At 37.4% G+C, this 17195-nt stretch overlaps 3 protein-coding genes across 7 annotated transcripts; all 3 read right to left on the bottom strand.

Annotated features, from left to right (window-relative positions):
* Positions 1-2246: 2246 nt before the first annotated feature.
* Positions 2247-5137, bottom strand: LOC147284718 (mitogen-activated protein kinase 7). Its single transcript, XM_086243063.1, has 3 exons — positions 4732-5137; positions 3585-4011; positions 2247-3227 (listed from the first exon to the last, which is right to left on the bottom strand). Exons 2-3 carry the CDS (start codon positions 4005-4007, stop codon positions 2535-2537), a joined length of 1116 nt encoding a protein of 371 aa, XP_086099189.1. The 5' UTR covers positions 4008-4011; positions 4732-5137; the 3' UTR covers positions 2247-2534.
* Positions 5138-8629: 3492 nt separating this feature from the next.
* Positions 8630-13582, bottom strand: LOC147284717 (phosphatidylinositol/phosphatidylcholine transfer protein SFH12-like). Of its 4 annotated transcripts, none has more exons than XM_086245904.1 (15): positions 13310-13582; positions 12962-13135; positions 12446-12698; positions 12249-12348; positions 11845-12111; positions 11507-11584; positions 11304-11405; positions 11175-11224; positions 10850-10949; positions 10671-10733; positions 10420-10512; positions 9974-10127; positions 9479-9864; positions 9076-9162; positions 8630-8962 (listed from the first exon to the last, which is right to left on the bottom strand). In XM_086245904.1, the coding sequence occupies exons 2-15, from the start codon at positions 12987-12989 to the stop codon at positions 8951-8953; spliced, it is 1773 nt and encodes a 590-aa protein (XP_086102030.1). In that variant the 5' UTR covers positions 12990-13135; positions 13310-13582; the 3' UTR covers positions 8630-8950. The 4 variants fall into 4 exon arrangements, with proteins under 4 accessions (XP_086102030.1, XP_086102032.1, XP_086102031.1 ...); XM_086245906.1 differs by having other exon boundaries at positions 9479-9861; XM_086245905.1 differs by having other exon boundaries at positions 12962-13116.
* A 1022-nt stretch (positions 13583-14604) lies between these two features.
* Positions 14605-16807, bottom strand: LOC147284716 (thioredoxin domain-containing protein PLP3B-like). Of its 2 annotated transcripts, none has more exons than XM_086244656.1 (8): positions 16524-16807; positions 16204-16405; positions 16044-16091; positions 15819-15961; positions 15643-15715; positions 15422-15483; positions 14943-15040; positions 14605-14861 (listed from the first exon to the last, which is right to left on the bottom strand). In XM_086244656.1, the coding sequence occupies exons 2-8, from the start codon at positions 16360-16362 to the stop codon at positions 14755-14757; spliced, it is 690 nt and encodes a 229-aa protein (XP_086100782.1). In that variant the 5' UTR covers positions 16363-16405; positions 16524-16807; the 3' UTR covers positions 14605-14754. The 2 variants fall into 2 exon arrangements, with proteins under 2 accessions (XP_086100782.1, XP_086100781.1); XM_086244655.1 differs by having other exon boundaries at positions 16204-16367; positions 16524-16801.
* Between the last annotated feature and the right edge of the window lie 388 nt (positions 16808-17195).

Genomic DNA, 17195 nt, shown 5'->3' with positions numbered 1-17195 from the left:
TCCTAATAAGTGCTAAGTCCGGTCTATATTAATAATTTCCATCATGATATATTTATCTATTTTCTTTGGATTGGGATATACGAAAACGCTCTCTTACCAGTTACAGATACAGCTTCCTAACATAAAATGCTTATGTTGTCAAATGTAAATCTGAATTGTTGATTAAGTTTATTCTTGTGAGAATGTATAGCTCAAATTCACAGTTGACTATGTTTGTTGGCCTCTAACTTTATTTGAATAGCTAAAAATTAAGGCCATGTACATTGAACTATTGAAGTAATGGACTGTGGACAGTGGTGGATCTGGTGTAATCTCAGCAGTACAATTGCACATGCATGTGGTCAGAGTCAGAGTCGTCAGACTATGAACGCTGGTCCACAAAATAAATAGTAAAAGTTTACAAGTCAGGCCAGTCTACACAAGCTAGCTGTGTGCTTTGTAGAAAGAAAAAAGCAGAGAAGAAAAGCAAAACCCTTGCTGCTGAGACTCAAACGTCATTCCTCATGTGTTTAACTTTGAATTCTATTTCTAAGCATGAATTGTATGTATGTATATATGCTCTAGACAAGCCTCTAGTCGTAATAAATTTTGGTAACCGATTTGCTTTGCTTTAGAAACAATATGATCTCCCTTGGAAACTTCATATTTGGATTTCCATATATGTATTAATTGCATAATTGCATGCATATATGCTCAAATATATTTATACAGGATATTCCTCTTTTTAGATACCATGTGCTTATAGAGGTCGATATAAGTAATCCATCCAATTAAAGATGCCAGCTGCTGGTTCTCTTTCAACCATCTTTTCATGATATATATATATATATATATATATTGAACAGTGCTGAACACAAGGTAGATATCTGAAACCAATGAAATCTGCGGAAACTTTATGTGCCATAAAAAGCACATGGCAGTATATATGGCACTTTTGCAAGTTGCATGCATGCCTTGGAGGCTTGGAGTAGGACCCAATTATTCAAAAAGAAAGGGCAGGGAAGGCAAGACGAAACCTGCAGGCAATAGGAGTAGTGGTATGGTCAGTGGGTGGGATAGCTGTTAGTGGGTTTTTGGAGTAAAAAGTTAGAAGCATAAAATTGCATAATCCACGATCTTATTCTTATCAAGTACTCTTCTGTCAAGGTCTTGGGTCTCAAATAGTGTGCTTTCTTTTCTTTATGTATTTTGGGAGTGACATGCTTGCTTTTATATTATAGTAGGTTATGGAGCTTGATAGTAATCTTAGTATCTAGCTTAGGTACTGGACTCAAATTTAATAAATTGGACCACTACCATACCACATTTATGATTTGAGACCATCACTGATCTAATTAGTAGCCTATCTCTTTAAGGTCTGTTCAGTTGTTTCGACTTATTTTTTTAATCGGGCCACACCTCAAGTCAATTGACGAACCGGCTTGTTACTGTTTCACATCCAAACCGAACCCACGTATGCTTGGCTAACATAATACTAATATGAAGACTGAAAGAGGAGCCAGTCCATGGTGCTGTTCATGATTTACAATAATTTTTTTCCTTTAATAACTTTGAGGTCTTGAATTTAAATATAATTTCTGACTCTTAGATTCTGTTTCAGAGGTAACATGCAAAGAACCATTTTTGTTAGAGTTAAATACAAAAATGGTCCACAAACTTTACAGTGAATCTCAATTTAGTCCACTAACTATAAAAAGTGTCAATTTGGTCCACGAACTTTTCAAATTGTATCAAAGCAGTACAAACGTTAACTTCTATCAAAAAATTTAACGAAAAGTGGTCATGTGCACAACAAGTGACCACATTTTCAAAGACATTTCAATCCGTTCATCATATTTTCATATGATCAATTCCGTTAATTTTCGGATGAAAGTTAGCGTTTGTATTGTTTTGGTACAAATTGGAAAGTTTGTGGACCAAATTGACACTTTTTATAGTTAGTGGACCAAACTGAGATTCACTGTAAAGTTCATGGACTATTTTTGTATTTAACCCTTTTTGTTATATTATGAATCTCAGCTCTCTGTTTTTTATTCGTACAAGTTATTGGCTCATCCTGATTTTGTGATACCCTGAACTATTTGGGCTGTCCCCTATGAACATGCCTGAGTGCGTTTGAGCCCATGCCTTGGCCCAACCAGATCCATACACACATTGATGTCCATAATCCAAAATAAACAGCAACATCCTCTCATTTGCTTACATTTTCATGTATGGCTTATAAACATGTGCAAAAATAAGAAAAATAACAGAATAAAAATTGACACATCTTTATTCAATTCCTTTGGTTTTTCAGGAAATGTCTGACATGCATTATCAATAATACAAGACCAAAGTCATGGACTACAAATAACAAGCATAATTATATACAGAGTTACAAGACAGCATGTCCCATACAGAGACCTCAAACTACCAAACAAGATAATACAAAATCTTGGTAATATCATTATGACTAACAACATATTCCTCAAATGCATGGTTCTTAAGAAAACACATTAGCCAAAGAAACATTGTTGAGGAAAGCCTTTTGAGAATTACCTAGGCATTGCGTTCACAGCAGCAGCTTCTGGATGGTAGTGAAGCATCTCATTCCACATCATCTCCCTAATCATATGTTCCCCTAAATTCTCGTCTATGTCAAGGTTGACCGGAACCTGGGCAAGGGGATTGCATCTTGGATCATAGAGCCCTGACATGTAAGGGTGTTGGAGTGCTTCTGTGACAGTGATTCTCTTAGTTGGATCAAACACAAGCATCCTTTGCAACAAGTCTATGGCTAAAGGATCAGCATGAGGGTATAGACGGGAAAAATGTGTCCCCCGAGAATAGGGCAGTGATTTGATGTACTTCCTTGCTTTTGGATTGTCAATGAAACCAAGATCAGGTTCATGCTGGCTACCAAGAACATTGATGATTAGTTTTAGTTGGTTGAGGCATTCAGTTCCAGGGAAGATTGGCTTCCGGCCAAGAATTTCAGCGAAGATGCATCCCACGGACCAGACGTCAATGGATGTTCCATAATTGTCACAGCACAATAGCAGCTCTGGTGCACGATACCAGCGAGTGACAACATACTCTGTCATGAACTGGCCAGTACCTCTGCTGGTTCGGGCCAACCCAAAATCACATATCTTCAAGTCGCAGTTAGAATTGATGAGCAGGTTCCCAGGCTTCAGGTCCCGGTGAAGGATGTTTGCTGAATGAAGATACTTGAGCCCTCGAAGCAACTACAATGCAAAATCCAAATTAGTCAAAAGCAGTATAACCATTGGAACAAAATAGAGCTCAAAATCAACTGAAGCTTGGTATGGAATCACATTTTTTCAAGCTTTGCAATGCATATATAGAAACCCCCAGAGTGTCAAGTTCAACATAAGAAAATGCAAGAGGCTGCAATGTCTCTCATATTTGGTTAACATATACTTTGGTAACATGCCTTCTGCATTAAGTTCCCATATTCCTTGTCCCAGAACCATTTACGTCTCTGTGAATTAATTTAGCATAATAGTAGCATCAAGCAATTGGGATGACTAGTTGAAAATATTAATGAGGTAACATAACACTAGTTGAGAGAAAGTATTAACCTGAAATAGAAAGTATTTGCAATGGTCATTGGAAAGTGGTTGTGTGGACTTTATAATTTGATGAAGATCCGTATCCATGAGCTCATAAACAAAATACACATCCTTAAAACTTGTCCTGTGGATAGGCATCATAACATCCTTCAATGCAATCACATTCTCGTGCCGGATATGTCTAAGAAGCTTCAACTCCCTCAGAGTCCTCAACGCATCAATGCTGTTCTCAAACACATTATTGATCTTCTTGATTGCAACTTTCTCAGTCGTTTCTCTATTGATCGATGAGCACACTACCCCATATGCTCCTCTCCCTATGGGTTTGATCGGAACATACTTGGTGTCAACCTCGAACAGCGTTTGCCACATTGAGTAATAATGCTTCCCATGTTGCCTAATTCCATTCGGAGGCTCAACTAAAGTTGCCATTTCCCTGCAAACCACCATAAGGCCCATAACATGATCTAAATTACTCAACACCCACTATAACTTAAACCACACGTACTTCTAAATGACCTTCAAACAACCAAAATATAAACAGAACAACATGAATTACGATATCCACTTACAGATAAAGCTGGCTGGAGCAATAATTTAAAGAAGGAATATAACCAAGTGACAAAAATTGAAGTGTATGACATGCACTGGATGATAATTCTACAAAATTAGAAGACAATATGTATGTGTGTGTCTGTGTGAAAGTAGAGAAGAGGAAGGCTTTAGAATAGAATCGATCCTTACTTGCCCTTCTACTTCTGGGCTTGGATCTTTTGGGGCACTCACTTCCCTGTTTGTGTTATTCTAGTTACTTTTCTCCTACTTTTTCAATTATAAAGAATTTCACTTCCACTTTTTGGCTTTTTTTTTTTTCTTTAATACCCCACCACTCTGTACTCTGTCAAACTCCTAAATTTTCATTTTGTTTTCTTTTACTTGTCGACCCAGCAATTCTCAAATCCCTTTCACACCAACAAATTCTCCAACTTTCACTCCAATTCTCAAGAAACCAAGGTGGTTCCCAAGATGAAGCTCCCAATTCTCTCTCTCCCAATACTCCAAATACCAATTCATGAATTTCACAGCTCAATTCAATACCACTACACAATTTTAAAGAAGAAAAACAAAAACCCAGAAGAGAGAAAGTGAGCCTAACCTCAATAATTGGTGAGCAACATTAATAGATCCTCAGGTCGTGGAGACAATTAAGTAGAGCATAGCTATGGTAGATCCTTGCTTATCTATCTATATAAATGGCTCAAAAAACATAGTGACCAGAGATCACTCACGAATTAGATTCGTTATGTTGTCGTGATCAGAGAGACCTTGGCGACATGCCCATGGTACATACAGACTATATAAAACAGAGAGATTTATATATATAGACTCAATAAAATTAACATTTACCTCAACTTATATATATAAATACTTACATAATTATATATAAAAATAAAAAATAAAAAAAAGGGTTGGGTTTTAGGCTTTTAGCCCAACCCATGACACCCACACGGCAAATTTGTCTACATAAACTGCACAGAAACGACAGCTCGAGATCTCTTTCGGTGTCTTCTTTCTTCATGCACAAACCAAAATCATGGATATAATATAGGGAAAAATTTTCAAACAGGACACCTAGTTTGGGGTCAATCTTAGTTTAGGACACCAGTTTGGATTTGTGCTAGTTTAGGACACATATTTAGAATTTGTATTAATGTGGGACAATCCGTCACCTCCGTCAAGAATTCCGTTAAAAATAGACATGTGCCATGCACATGACCTATTTTCAAGGGACAAAATGGACAATTCACCATAATATATTAAAATAATTAAAAATAAACAAGATTAAAACTAAAAATATATTAAAAAAGTTTAAAACTATAAACACAAAAAACACGGAAAAAAAAAAGGATTGAAGAGGGAGATGCAGATCTCCCCCCCCTCACCCCCCGTTTTCACTCAGCCCCAACCACCTCCGGCGGTGGCTTTACTGCCGGCGACGACCCACCCTCTCTTCTCTCTCTCTCTCTCTCTCTTATTCTCACTTCTCTCTCTCTCGGGCAGCACTCCCTGCACACACCCAGCTCCACCCAAGTCCAGCCCCTCCGGCCACTTTCCCCGACAACCCAAGATCATCGGCGAGCTGTTCTTGCCGGCGCCAACCCCCCCAGACCAGTCCCCTTTGCCAGCCCGCCGCTCTCTCTCTCTCTCTCCTCTGTTCTCTCTCTCCTTCGCGCCCCCTGCAAGCGCACATGGCCCAGCCACCTGACGCCGACCACCTTCCCGGCCGTCTCCTCACTTCTCTCTCTCTCTCTCTCTCTCTCTCTCTCTCTCTCTCTCTCTCTCCCTCTCCCTCTGTTCCATCTGCGCACCCCTTCTCCACCCAGCCCCAACTCGTGTTTGATTGTTTCTCAATCTCATTAATCAGATCTGTAATTTTAGATCAAGTAATTTGGGTTTTGTCTAAAGGCGTATGCTTTGATTCAGATCTGTAATAATATGAAGATGGTGAACTATTTAGTTTAAATTGATGGAAAGGGTTTTGGTAGATCTGAAATTGGGATGTATATGTGTATTGGGTTTTTGCAGACAACATCGAGGCGTTTGGCTGATAGGAAGGTGGAGAGGTTTGAGAAGAACATAATGAAGAGAGGTGCGGAGATGAAGAGAGAAAGAGAGAGAGGGGGGAGGGTGGGTCGTCGCCGGTGGGTAAGGCCACCGCTAGAGGTGGTTGGGGCGATGTGCAGAGAAATAGAGAGAGAAAAAGGAGGGTGCGATCTGCAGAGAAAAAGAGACAAAGAGAGGAATAGAGAAATGGAGGGAGAGAGAGAGTGAGATAGAGAGGGGGGATGGTGGGGTCACTGGCAAGTATGGCCACCGGAGGTGAGTTGGGGCTGGGTGGAGAAGGGGTGCGCTGCCATCTTGTTCTTCTTTCTTTTTTGTTTTAGTTTTATTTTTAATTATTTTAATATATTATGGTGAATTGTCCATTTTGTCCCTTGAAAATAGGTCATGTGCATGGCACATGTCTATTTTTAACGGAATTCTTGACAGAGGTGACGGATTGTCCCACATTAATACAAATCCTAAATATGTGTCCTAAACTAGCACAAACCCAAACTGGTGTCCTAAACTAAGATTGACCCCAAAGTACGTGTCCTGAATGAAAAATTTTCCCTATAATATAACACAACACGCTCACGCCGTCTATCGTCGGCTGGCTCTGTTGATCAGCTCGGCTTGGTTAACAGCGCAGCCTCATCCATCTGGGCATCTATCTTGTTTTCAACAACACTTTTGGATGTTACTATCAACAGTACGAGACTTTGTTGTAGTCTATCTGTACTTTTATTTACACAAAATCAGAACTATTTATTTTGGATAAGAATAATGCTTTTCATTTTAGTATATTCTTTTCGGAAATTTCATCACATCACATGTTCATGCCTTATCTACTTTTTTTTTTTTTTTTTCTTAACTCTCTGAAATTTCAGCTCTCTCATACTACCAAAGAATTGAATTATCATTTGATTGCGTTGTGTTAGAATTGGCGGTTGTTATGTGATTAAGACCACCCTAATCATTGTCTCGACCATCGTCTCAACTATTATTTTGATCACCATAAAAGATCGACCACCATTTCAAATAACTAAAACTCTAAATTTTTTAGCAAGAAAGTTAAAAACTTGTTAGTGCTTTAAAATAAATTATTTGGAAAAAGATTTCCGTTCTTTTTCAATTATGAATAATCTATTTCATATGTTTGAAAATTCAGATCACATCACGATATCAAATATTATATAATATCCATATGATACATGACATGAAATTCATAGTATAGGGAAAGAAAGCAAGCTACAATTTTGTTACATAGAGTATCACTATTTTTGCTATATTTGTATATCTATTGATTTATAAATGATTATGTATATTTAGGGTTAGTCTTAAAAAGAAGTACAGAATAGAACCCACAATTTTTTATATACATCGCTTTAAGCTAACATAATATATCAGTATAAATAAAAATTATAGAATTTAAAAACTCTCAATATTTTGTGACCTAAAACTGAAGTAATTATCTATTTGACCTAGCCTTAGGACCACCCTTGTGTATATTCTAATATCCAAACCTTGCGGGGATTGAGTTAAGCCAGGCAGCCAGCTAATCCGAGAGTCGAAACTATATGGTTAAAAGGGTGACAGTGAGTGAGTCGAGCTTGGATTGAAGATATGATAAGATCGAGTTTGCCTTTGCTTTCCCTACAATTCATTCAACCTCGGGAATAATCTTTCAAAGGAACATTCCATTAATGCAGGCTCGATCACTACTCACACTACTTCTCCACTCTCAAGCAAGCAAGCGGCACGCCACGTGGGAAGTGGTAACTGGCTGGCCGCGGCCGGTTGCCTTGGCTTAGCTAGCTTGCGTGGGCGGGCCCCACTTGAGCAAACTCAATCTACAATATTATCCAATTAGTAGCTCACTGGCTTTTGCCAAATTAGAAAGTCTTCCGGTACACAAAGATAAGATGATACATGCACCCAATTGCCAATTGCTATTGTGCCAAAGAACTCCACTTAAATGCAATAATGCTTGTGCAGAACATGTACAAAACAATCATCATCTTACGTCAGAATTGAAGTTAAAAAATAAAATTGGTCTGTATTTGGTGGTATACACTATACTTAATAACATAAATTTTACTCCCAAGAGATTACAAGTTGTACCCACATTTCCTCAGAAACATGCAGGTTGCATGAGTTCCTACTTGGTAGTCATCTTTGGTAATTTTGATAAGAGACAAATCCCAAAAAATATTAGAAAATTGTGACACATAACTTTATTTTTCTTTCAAATGCACAAGTGACAGTTTCTTGCAAGGCCATCATAAAATTTGGAAGAGTTTTTTTTTTTTTTTTTTTTTAATATTTCTTATACCGTTTGAACGGGTGCAAGGCCTTTTGAACTGAGCATTTTTTTCTCCAAAACGTAACAATTTAGGGTTTGAGGTCTCAAATTGTATACTCTAAATGCTAGGGTATCAAAAACTTAAAAAAAAAAAAGTGCACCATCGTTCCAAAGACCTTATTGGCCATTCGAATTGAGGACAGCTGTGCGTGTTTATACAAGGTAACGTGTGTGTGTAATAAGGAAATATTCTTTGCTTTGACTCCATTGCGAAGCGTAGGTGTGCTCACCTCCTATTTTATTATGATATATAAATATATATACATAATAGTGATAGACTGGCCAAAACTTTTCGTTCATATATGATGTGAAAAATGGAACAATAAGTAGGGGGTGTGCAGTTGGGTGGGTTTGGAAAGCCAACAACAATCAACCAAGCATCCTCTGTGTCCAACATTTCTTTACCCCTTCAAAAGATGAACTGCATTTGTAGCCAAAAACATCAGAAATGAGACAAACTGCACCTAATATCTAATGCTAATTATTGTCATGAATAAACTAAGTGAAACTGATGTTATGGTCTTGGTGGCATACCATTTTCTTCTTGTTCTTGTTCTTGTTCTTCTTTTTCTCGAGACATGCCAAGAGCTCCTCTTGTCGGTTGAGTGACTCCTCCAGAGCCTAAACAAAGAAGCCAATTCAAATGAGATCATATGCGCCTTTTGAACATGCCTACTGAACATTTATTGTCTGCAGCAGTATTTGTGCAGTGGCATCCTAGCGTTAGTAGTACTTGCAGTAGTTTTTAAATCATCAAACTAGAGATCAAAGTTGCTTTATATAGACAATTAGTATTTGAATGCAAATTACAGATTTACTTATCTGTGGTTTGATTCTACTTATGATTGTTTTAGTTTACTAGCTTTTGTCAGCTAGGTTTTACAGCTCTGTTCAAAATTTACATAAAACGGAATTTAAGGAAGACCAAGGATGGTACCTGCTTTGTTGCCATAAGCTCTTGCTCCAATGCGCCAACCCGGCCTGAAGCAACATTCAGCATTTCCTCCTTTTCACGTGGCAATGCAGCTGGTTTCTTGCTCAAAACACTAACTCTCTCTTCCAATTCAGCCATGCGTTTCATGACAGACACTAAATCTTCACCACCAATGGCAGAGTGAGAAGGCCCAGGGCTTTTGAACATTGTGTCACCACTGCAAACGGTGCTGGAGTAGAAGGTGGAATTAGTGAGCCTCTTTGGCAAGTTACGTGTTAGTCTGACCATAGCGACAATACCCATAATAAATGCCATAAAACCAGTGAAAATCTGAGAGTGGAACCCATCAGGAATTTTGGCAGCATCATGCTTGGCAAAACAATCTCCTGCTGCAAGTTACAGGAAACTCAGAACATAATTATTGTAAAATAAATAAAAAAGAATGAAAAGCTTCATATTGGATTTAGAAAAAGAAAGAAAATACAAAAAAAAGGTCACCTCTCCTTTTAAATGATGTACCCTTAGTGAGGGCAAGTTTGTCAAATTTGCCACTCCCCCCTGCCATTTGCCAAGTTGAACCCATAGTTTTATCAGACATTGGGACATAGTCCTTGTGCTTGGGAGATCCTTGGCAATTTTTGGCTTTGGATACCTGTGAAGATTATTTTACAGAGGAAGTTAGAACTGTCACAATAACAGAGGAGGGAGAATTCAGCTACCACGATACATTACACACAGTCACACAAATAACATGTGTGTGTGTGCGCACTATAAACATACATAAACAACAATGCAATTCCATCCTTTCTGCAAACTTTCTGACTCCTAGCTACATATGTGTGTGTGTGTGTGCGCACATACATTTAAATTTACCTAGCAACTGTCTCATAATTTAAGAGTTATTGGTTTCAATTAAATTGAACTTGGAAGTCTTCCATACTTACTTCGCCATGAAAGCAAGAAAGTCGTGGCTTCTCAATTTGGTCCTTTGAATGTTTAGGGGAGAGAGGTTGCCTATTTGGAACTGTGTCACATCCCTGGGAATATTATATAAATAAGCTACGGCTTTTGTCTAGTACAAGAAGCACCAAAAGACATTAAGAAAACCATGTAATTGAAAATTTGAGATGGCAGGTTTATAGTTGAAAAGATTCTACTAGGAAAAGCAGATGTATCTTCAAAAATCAAGTAAGACCTTCTCTTCAGTGACTCGAATTCCAGATTTCCTTGAACATTTGTGTGCACCACTTTGGACCATCTGCAAGAACATTATAACATATTTATGAATTTTAATTAAACTACAAACTGACAAAAATATACCCAGTTGCAATGATATAAAAAAAGAAAAAAGAAACAGAAATGGTCTTTATTCACCTTCATTATCTCTGTGTCCTTCCAGGGGCCCTTATCAGAACGCATACAGCCTCCTTGATCAGCACACATACATGTACCTCCTAAGAACTCCGGCAACTCACTGGAGCAAAACCAAGACAGAATGGGAATGTCAAAATAAACAAACTGAAGCAGCATTGTCAACATGTTTAAACAGACATCATGTGGGAATACTTGATAACAATACAGGTTACAATCATTGGTTATCAAAAAAGTAAAATGCAAAAAGGTAGACATATAATGTGGAGTAAGTCCAGGAACTGAATAAAGTATGACTGCAAAATAATCTGCTCAATTGGAGACTTACCTAGCATCAATTATTTCAAGCAACTTGCTCTGATACTTATTACCAAGGACCTGGAGGATAATAACTTTCACTAATTAATAGTATGGTCTTAGCAAGAACTAGCATTTTTAGCATAAAAGGTATACTCACATTAATCTTTGCTGTTGTCTTGGGATCAAGGAAGGACTTCACAGTGTTCCACAACATTCTAAAACCAGAACCAGCATTGATGATAAACATGCGATTCAAGGTCTGTAGTGAAGACAAAAAATTTCAAGGCAACACAATTTTGTCATCCACAATAATTTCAAAAGTTCAAGAGATTTATAGACCACAAGATGTTAAGACGGTACCTCAGGATAATTGTTGCCATCAATCTTCTGAAGGCAAGTAATGAGATCCCTGGCAGCTTTGTTGAAATTTTTAAATCCCTGAGGCATTAAACTAATGTTGAAATAGATCATTCCACGTTCAAGTAGTCTTAAGCGATGAAATGGCAAAAACAAAAGCATGCACTTCAAAGACAGAAGGAAAGCACAACCACTATGTAAAATATGCACACTGCTTGAATTGGGTATGCCTCTTAAACATTGATTGTAATCATTATCCCTAATTTTCCCATAATAGTGATTCTAGTTTTTATATTTTATCTTCTTTTTTTTTTTCCTGAGTGATTATAGTTATTACATACCACTCCTTGCACGTCCAAAATAGTTGTACTTTGATCAATGTGCTTCTTTGCTGCAATTGAACAAGCTGGGAATTTAACAGCAAATGTCCTTTCAAACTCCTGGACATGGCATTTCAAATAGCGGTCAATGGTTGTGACTTGCATCAGCTTGGCCGCATCTACTTGGCCTAGTCTCTCAATATACACAGGTCGTCCATCCTTGTCTACTCCATGATGTCCTTGGGGATAGTATTGCAAGACCTCACTGAGTTCCTTGAATTCAAAGTCCTATAAGAAAACGTATATAAATGAGTAACTAAACTGATGAATAAATATAGAGGAATGGAATTCTGCTGGAGGGGTATACTACTGGGAAAAATGAAAATCTGATTTAAACTAAAAGAACCTATTTCTAAAAAGAATACCTCCATAATTGTGTCAGCACCGAATTCCTTCCTCCACTTGAGCATGTCAGACCACATTTCCTTGGTTTTCTCGACATCAAATCTCCTGGCCTTCAAGAATCTGTCTTACAAAAATTAAGTTTAGATTAAGATAACCAAGAAAATAAATCATAAAAACTATCCACAAAACTGTTAGTGGAACAAGAGGAGGAAGAAACCTTAGCATCATATGATAATCATCGTGCTTGGAAGGAAGAAGCTCCTCTAATACAAGTGTCTGCCGCAGCGAGTCAACAGCCTTTAACTCCTCAGAGTCGTGCACATCCTCGATTTCGACAGACAAGACTTTACTGCTTCTTCTACCCCTTCTTATTAAAGAATGCCTAAACTTGGCAGAGGCATTCATTGCTTTCTTCTTCAACGACCCTATCCTAGTCTTTGTCTCTTCCTCAGAGATTTCGACATCAGGTGCTGGAAATATATATGAAGAGAATTATATCCACACGTATCCAACATAAGGCATCGTAATATGCAAACATTAAAAGTCTATTGATCAATCCATCCAAGGTTTTGTATAGTTCAACATTTTACAGTCCTTTTAAGTGGAAATGTGCACTATAAATTTAAGAGAACTCCTCACATTTGTCAAGCATATATATATATATATTTTTTTTTTTGGTCAACATTTGTCAAGCATATAAAGATGTAAATATGAAAGTGAATTGGTCTTTTACCTGGTTTTGAAGATAGAGGTCCAGACATGGTGTCACTGGTTGAGGAAAAGCTTTGCTTCTGTAAAAACTTTGCAAGGCAGCAACCAAAGGGCAGAAGAATGAAGCACTCATATATCACAGATGCAGACCCAGAAACCAAAACCCTCCCCAATTGCCTGCATTAATACATTCCCACTTTGGGAACCAACATCACAAACAGACCAATTATGCTAATTTGTAAGCAAATGCAACTCAATTCACAAAAACAAAAAACAAAAAACAAAAACTAAGTGAAATTAAATACAAGAAAAATGAACGAAATTAGGTGGACGTGGACCGAATAGAACAAAGGTGTAGAAGATTGATTACCTCTGGTTAACAGAAGAGGGTTTTGTGGATTGGGGCAGGGAGACAAGAATGGGTACAAATATTCTCAGAGAGGGACAGAATTGGCGGAGAGACAGTGAGAGAGGGACGATTGAGTGTCTTTTCTTCCTTTAAAGGTTGGATTGGGTTCTTGAGAGCTTGACAAGGTCTCAAGGCGATGCCCATTTTGCTTATGTTTATTATTAACCAAAAGCATACAAAGAATGAGAGAACTTGGCGAAATGCAAGCAGCTCCGCTCAAATCCTGAATATGAGTAAACTGGCTGACTCCAACCACTAACGAATCCAACGTCTTTTCATTCCCCTGTTTCCAGGAAAATTATCCACTACTTACCGACATTGTTTATTCGGTGTTCTCGCCCATAAGCGTTGGTCCACGTAGCCTAAACAAAAAATAATTAGAGAAAGTAGATCATTTTCTTAGTTTCCCACTTTCCCTCAATTCGTTTTGATTAGATGAAAAACTTATTTATAACAGGGATATTAGGTGACTTGACATCCAAAACATAGATTATGTTTTGAAATTAGAGAAATTGTTATGTAATGAAATATGAAAGCATATGTGTCATTATGTTATTGAATTGGAATACCAAATCAGTCATATTCTAAAAAAGTTTCTCTCTCATAGGATATGTTGAAATTAGTTGACATTAAGTTGATCCTACTTATTTCTGTCATTTTTTTCTTATCTCTCTCCATTTCTAAATTTGTATTGATTATTTTCTTTTACGCTATCTTTCAGCTATCTAAATGATAACTTTCATATAATGAGTGTTTTTATTTCTCTTATCACGTGACATAATACATATATATATATATGTTTATCTCTCTACGTGAGCTAATGCTTGATTTTAATAAATGAACCCTGTTTTGCTCATATTGACTCAATTGTAAAGATATATCAATCTATATGATATGACACTTGCACGTTCAAGCTTGGCTTGTTAGATCTTCAAACTAGCTCTCAAGTAAACTTTGCAATACCGTAATAACTACATGCCATGAATTTGACTAATAAAAACCAATTCCCATTATGCAATTCTGTTCATTACGAATATTTGCTTTGATTTTAGCTTTGGTAATCCAATATAGCAAGTAATTGATTATTTTAATCTTTTCGTCCAAAGAAGGCCAAAGGGGGAGGGGGAGAGGGAGGTCCAACTCTGGACTTGAGTGTGGGGGTTAATACTTCTACCACTGGAGCTACAAACTCCATTTGAGCAACTTAAGTATACTAGAGAGATAAGGAGGCAGACACATTTTCTAGTCAATATGGATGTCTGGAAAGAACATATTTCAAAAATTTTGTTTCTCAAAAAGAAATACACTGAAAACAGATTCCTTCATATGGTAACATAAATTAGACGAGACAACAAGAAGTATACAAGCATGCAACCAGAAAGCATTTGAAAACTCAGGTATCGTTTTCAGTCTGAATCAGAATCACGATTCACAGAGGTTCTCACTGTCCTGCGACCACCTTCAAGATAATCATCATCTTCATCTTCATCTGCTCTCTTCTCATTAATTATACCTGTTAAAATGATGGGAGTTTAGAGACTCTGCCAGACAGCCACAAGCTAAGAATTGCAAAATACACTTGAAAAAGCATTACCTTTCTTGATTAGTACAACCTCAAGTGCCCTTGTGCTGAAATCATCTTTAGCACCCAAATCTTGAAATCCAACCAGCCTATCCACAGCAACTCCTTTTCTGAAAGGCAAACTTTTTTTCAGTAAATATAAATTTTAATGCAAGATCTCAATGCAAGCTGAAAGTCATCACAGTTCACAAGCTCTCAAGGCATGTCAAATACACAACTTTGGTTAAACATTGAGAGAAGCCCTGAATAGTAGGTTAACCTCCGGCCTAACCAGAACCTATGCATTGTTATCAACTTGCACAAAAACAGTAAAAAATAACTGTTGCATTTTGCCAGTGTGAGGGTTCAAATGATTGCGGTATAGTTTCAGCTTCCTTTGTTCTCCTGCCTTTTTCATATAACAGCCAAATAGTGCATGCTGATTTGCCTTGTTAATACTGGAAATAGACATGCATATAGATTTATAATAGATAAGATGGGGTTGGCCTGACCTGAAAAGTATGACACAAGGCAATGTTTTGACTCCTAGCTTGGTGACGAAGAAGGGTGCATTCTGCATTTCATTTCCAAATGGTTAATTTCTCATCCCAATGCTTTCCTAACTAAATGACCAAAAAGGAAGGTTGCAATCAAGTAGGCCCAGCCCGAGTAAACACGAAAAACTGCATCAATTGCAACAACAGAAGAAATAGAGATTGAAGTTTACACTGACCTCTGCATCCAGCCTGATGAACTTGGCATCAAGATGCTTTGAAGAAAGGGACTTCAAATGCTTATCCATTATCCTACAAAGAATCATTTCTCACATGAGCACATAAAATTTTTGCAATACACTCACTCAGTCCATGTTTATGCGCATAAAAGATTGTAGTAGAGTAAAATATTTACTTGCATCTATAGAATTCGCGGTGATAGAAGTGGCAGATGACTTTTTCAGACCCGGTAACTTCACCTAAAAAGTCCCCCTCAGTTATCTCCCTGTACTCTCCATGTCCCTGCCTCTTCAAGGCCTCTCGCTTCTCAACTTTTTTCTATTCAAATTCCAAACAAACCCAAAAACATAAATTACCATATTCCACATACCCACATGAATGAAACATACAAAAATGGTACCTTTAGAGCAGTAATCCTATCAGCATGCAATTTTTCCAGCTCAGGGTCCTGAAAAAGGTTCCAAACTGCCAATCACAAAGTGCCAAAAAAACAAAAAAACAATTTCTCTGAAAATTGAAATGAACATGAAAAATGGAGAATGAATGAAAATTGAGCTCACATCCATCAGGTCGTCAAGGTCGACCTCCTGGTTCACAGAGCTTGTCGCCGCTGCTTTTTCTTGGGAAAGAACTTCCTTTTGATAATTGCGAGCAGCGGCGGCCATTACATTTCCAAATGCCAGATTGGTGAGAGTGGATTTGACTGAATCCGGATCCATCTTTCCTGGAAATGAAAATCTGAAACTTAAAGATAGACGCTTGCTGCTTTTTCAATAATCAAAACAGAATTAGGGTCGCGTTTGAATCCTCAAATCTACAGTTTCTCTGCGTAACTTTTGGGGTTTCGAATAGAAATTTTGAATGAGAGAAAAGAAATTACCTTGACCAGATTTGGGGTTTCGGCGGTGAATTGAAAAACTAATGAGATGCTGGGCTGGTGCAGAGAGAGAGAGAGAGCAGAGCAGAGCAGTGTTTGTATTTTTTCTTTGTTCTTCAGTTGGACATCAGTGAATTAATTTTTAATATAACTTGAGAAAAGAAAAATAGTGAGAGATGGACAAAAACACCCTTGAAAATTCAAAGGCCCATCAGTAGTATACTAGTACTCTTCCACAAACACTCAAGAAAAGGTATGAGAAGTTTTTAGATCTTTGTTTTCTCCAAACTAATAATTTCATAATGTGTTATTATTGGTATGTCCGCATTATATTTGGGGGATAAAATGTATAAAAAAAATAAAAAATTTTGAATTCGTGGAAAAACAAAAATTGTTATGTAGATGAAGAACTTGAGTTGTAGAACTGGAAGGGTGTTCGAGCATTACTCGAACCCTTTTCGATTTTTTCCTCAAATGAGATTCCTTCGTGTTATACTTGAACCGTTCAAGTACTAATCCAATCCACTTTGAGTTTGCATGCAATTTTTTTAGGGGTTTTAATTGTTTTTTCTTTTTTTAATTTATCTGCAGGAATGAGTGTCATCAACACAACATGCTTACATGATAAGTGCAAATATATGTCAAAATGCTGTTAAGACTGTGATCAAACGTCGT

The sequence above is a fragment of the Dryas octopetala genome, chromosome 5, assembly GCF_963921425.1.
Source record: "Dryas octopetala chromosome 5, drDryOcto1.1, whole genome shotgun sequence".
Taxonomy (NCBI): domain Eukaryota; kingdom Viridiplantae; phylum Streptophyta; class Magnoliopsida; order Rosales; family Rosaceae; genus Dryas; species Dryas octopetala.
This window is presented reverse-complemented; position numbering and strand designations above follow the sequence as displayed.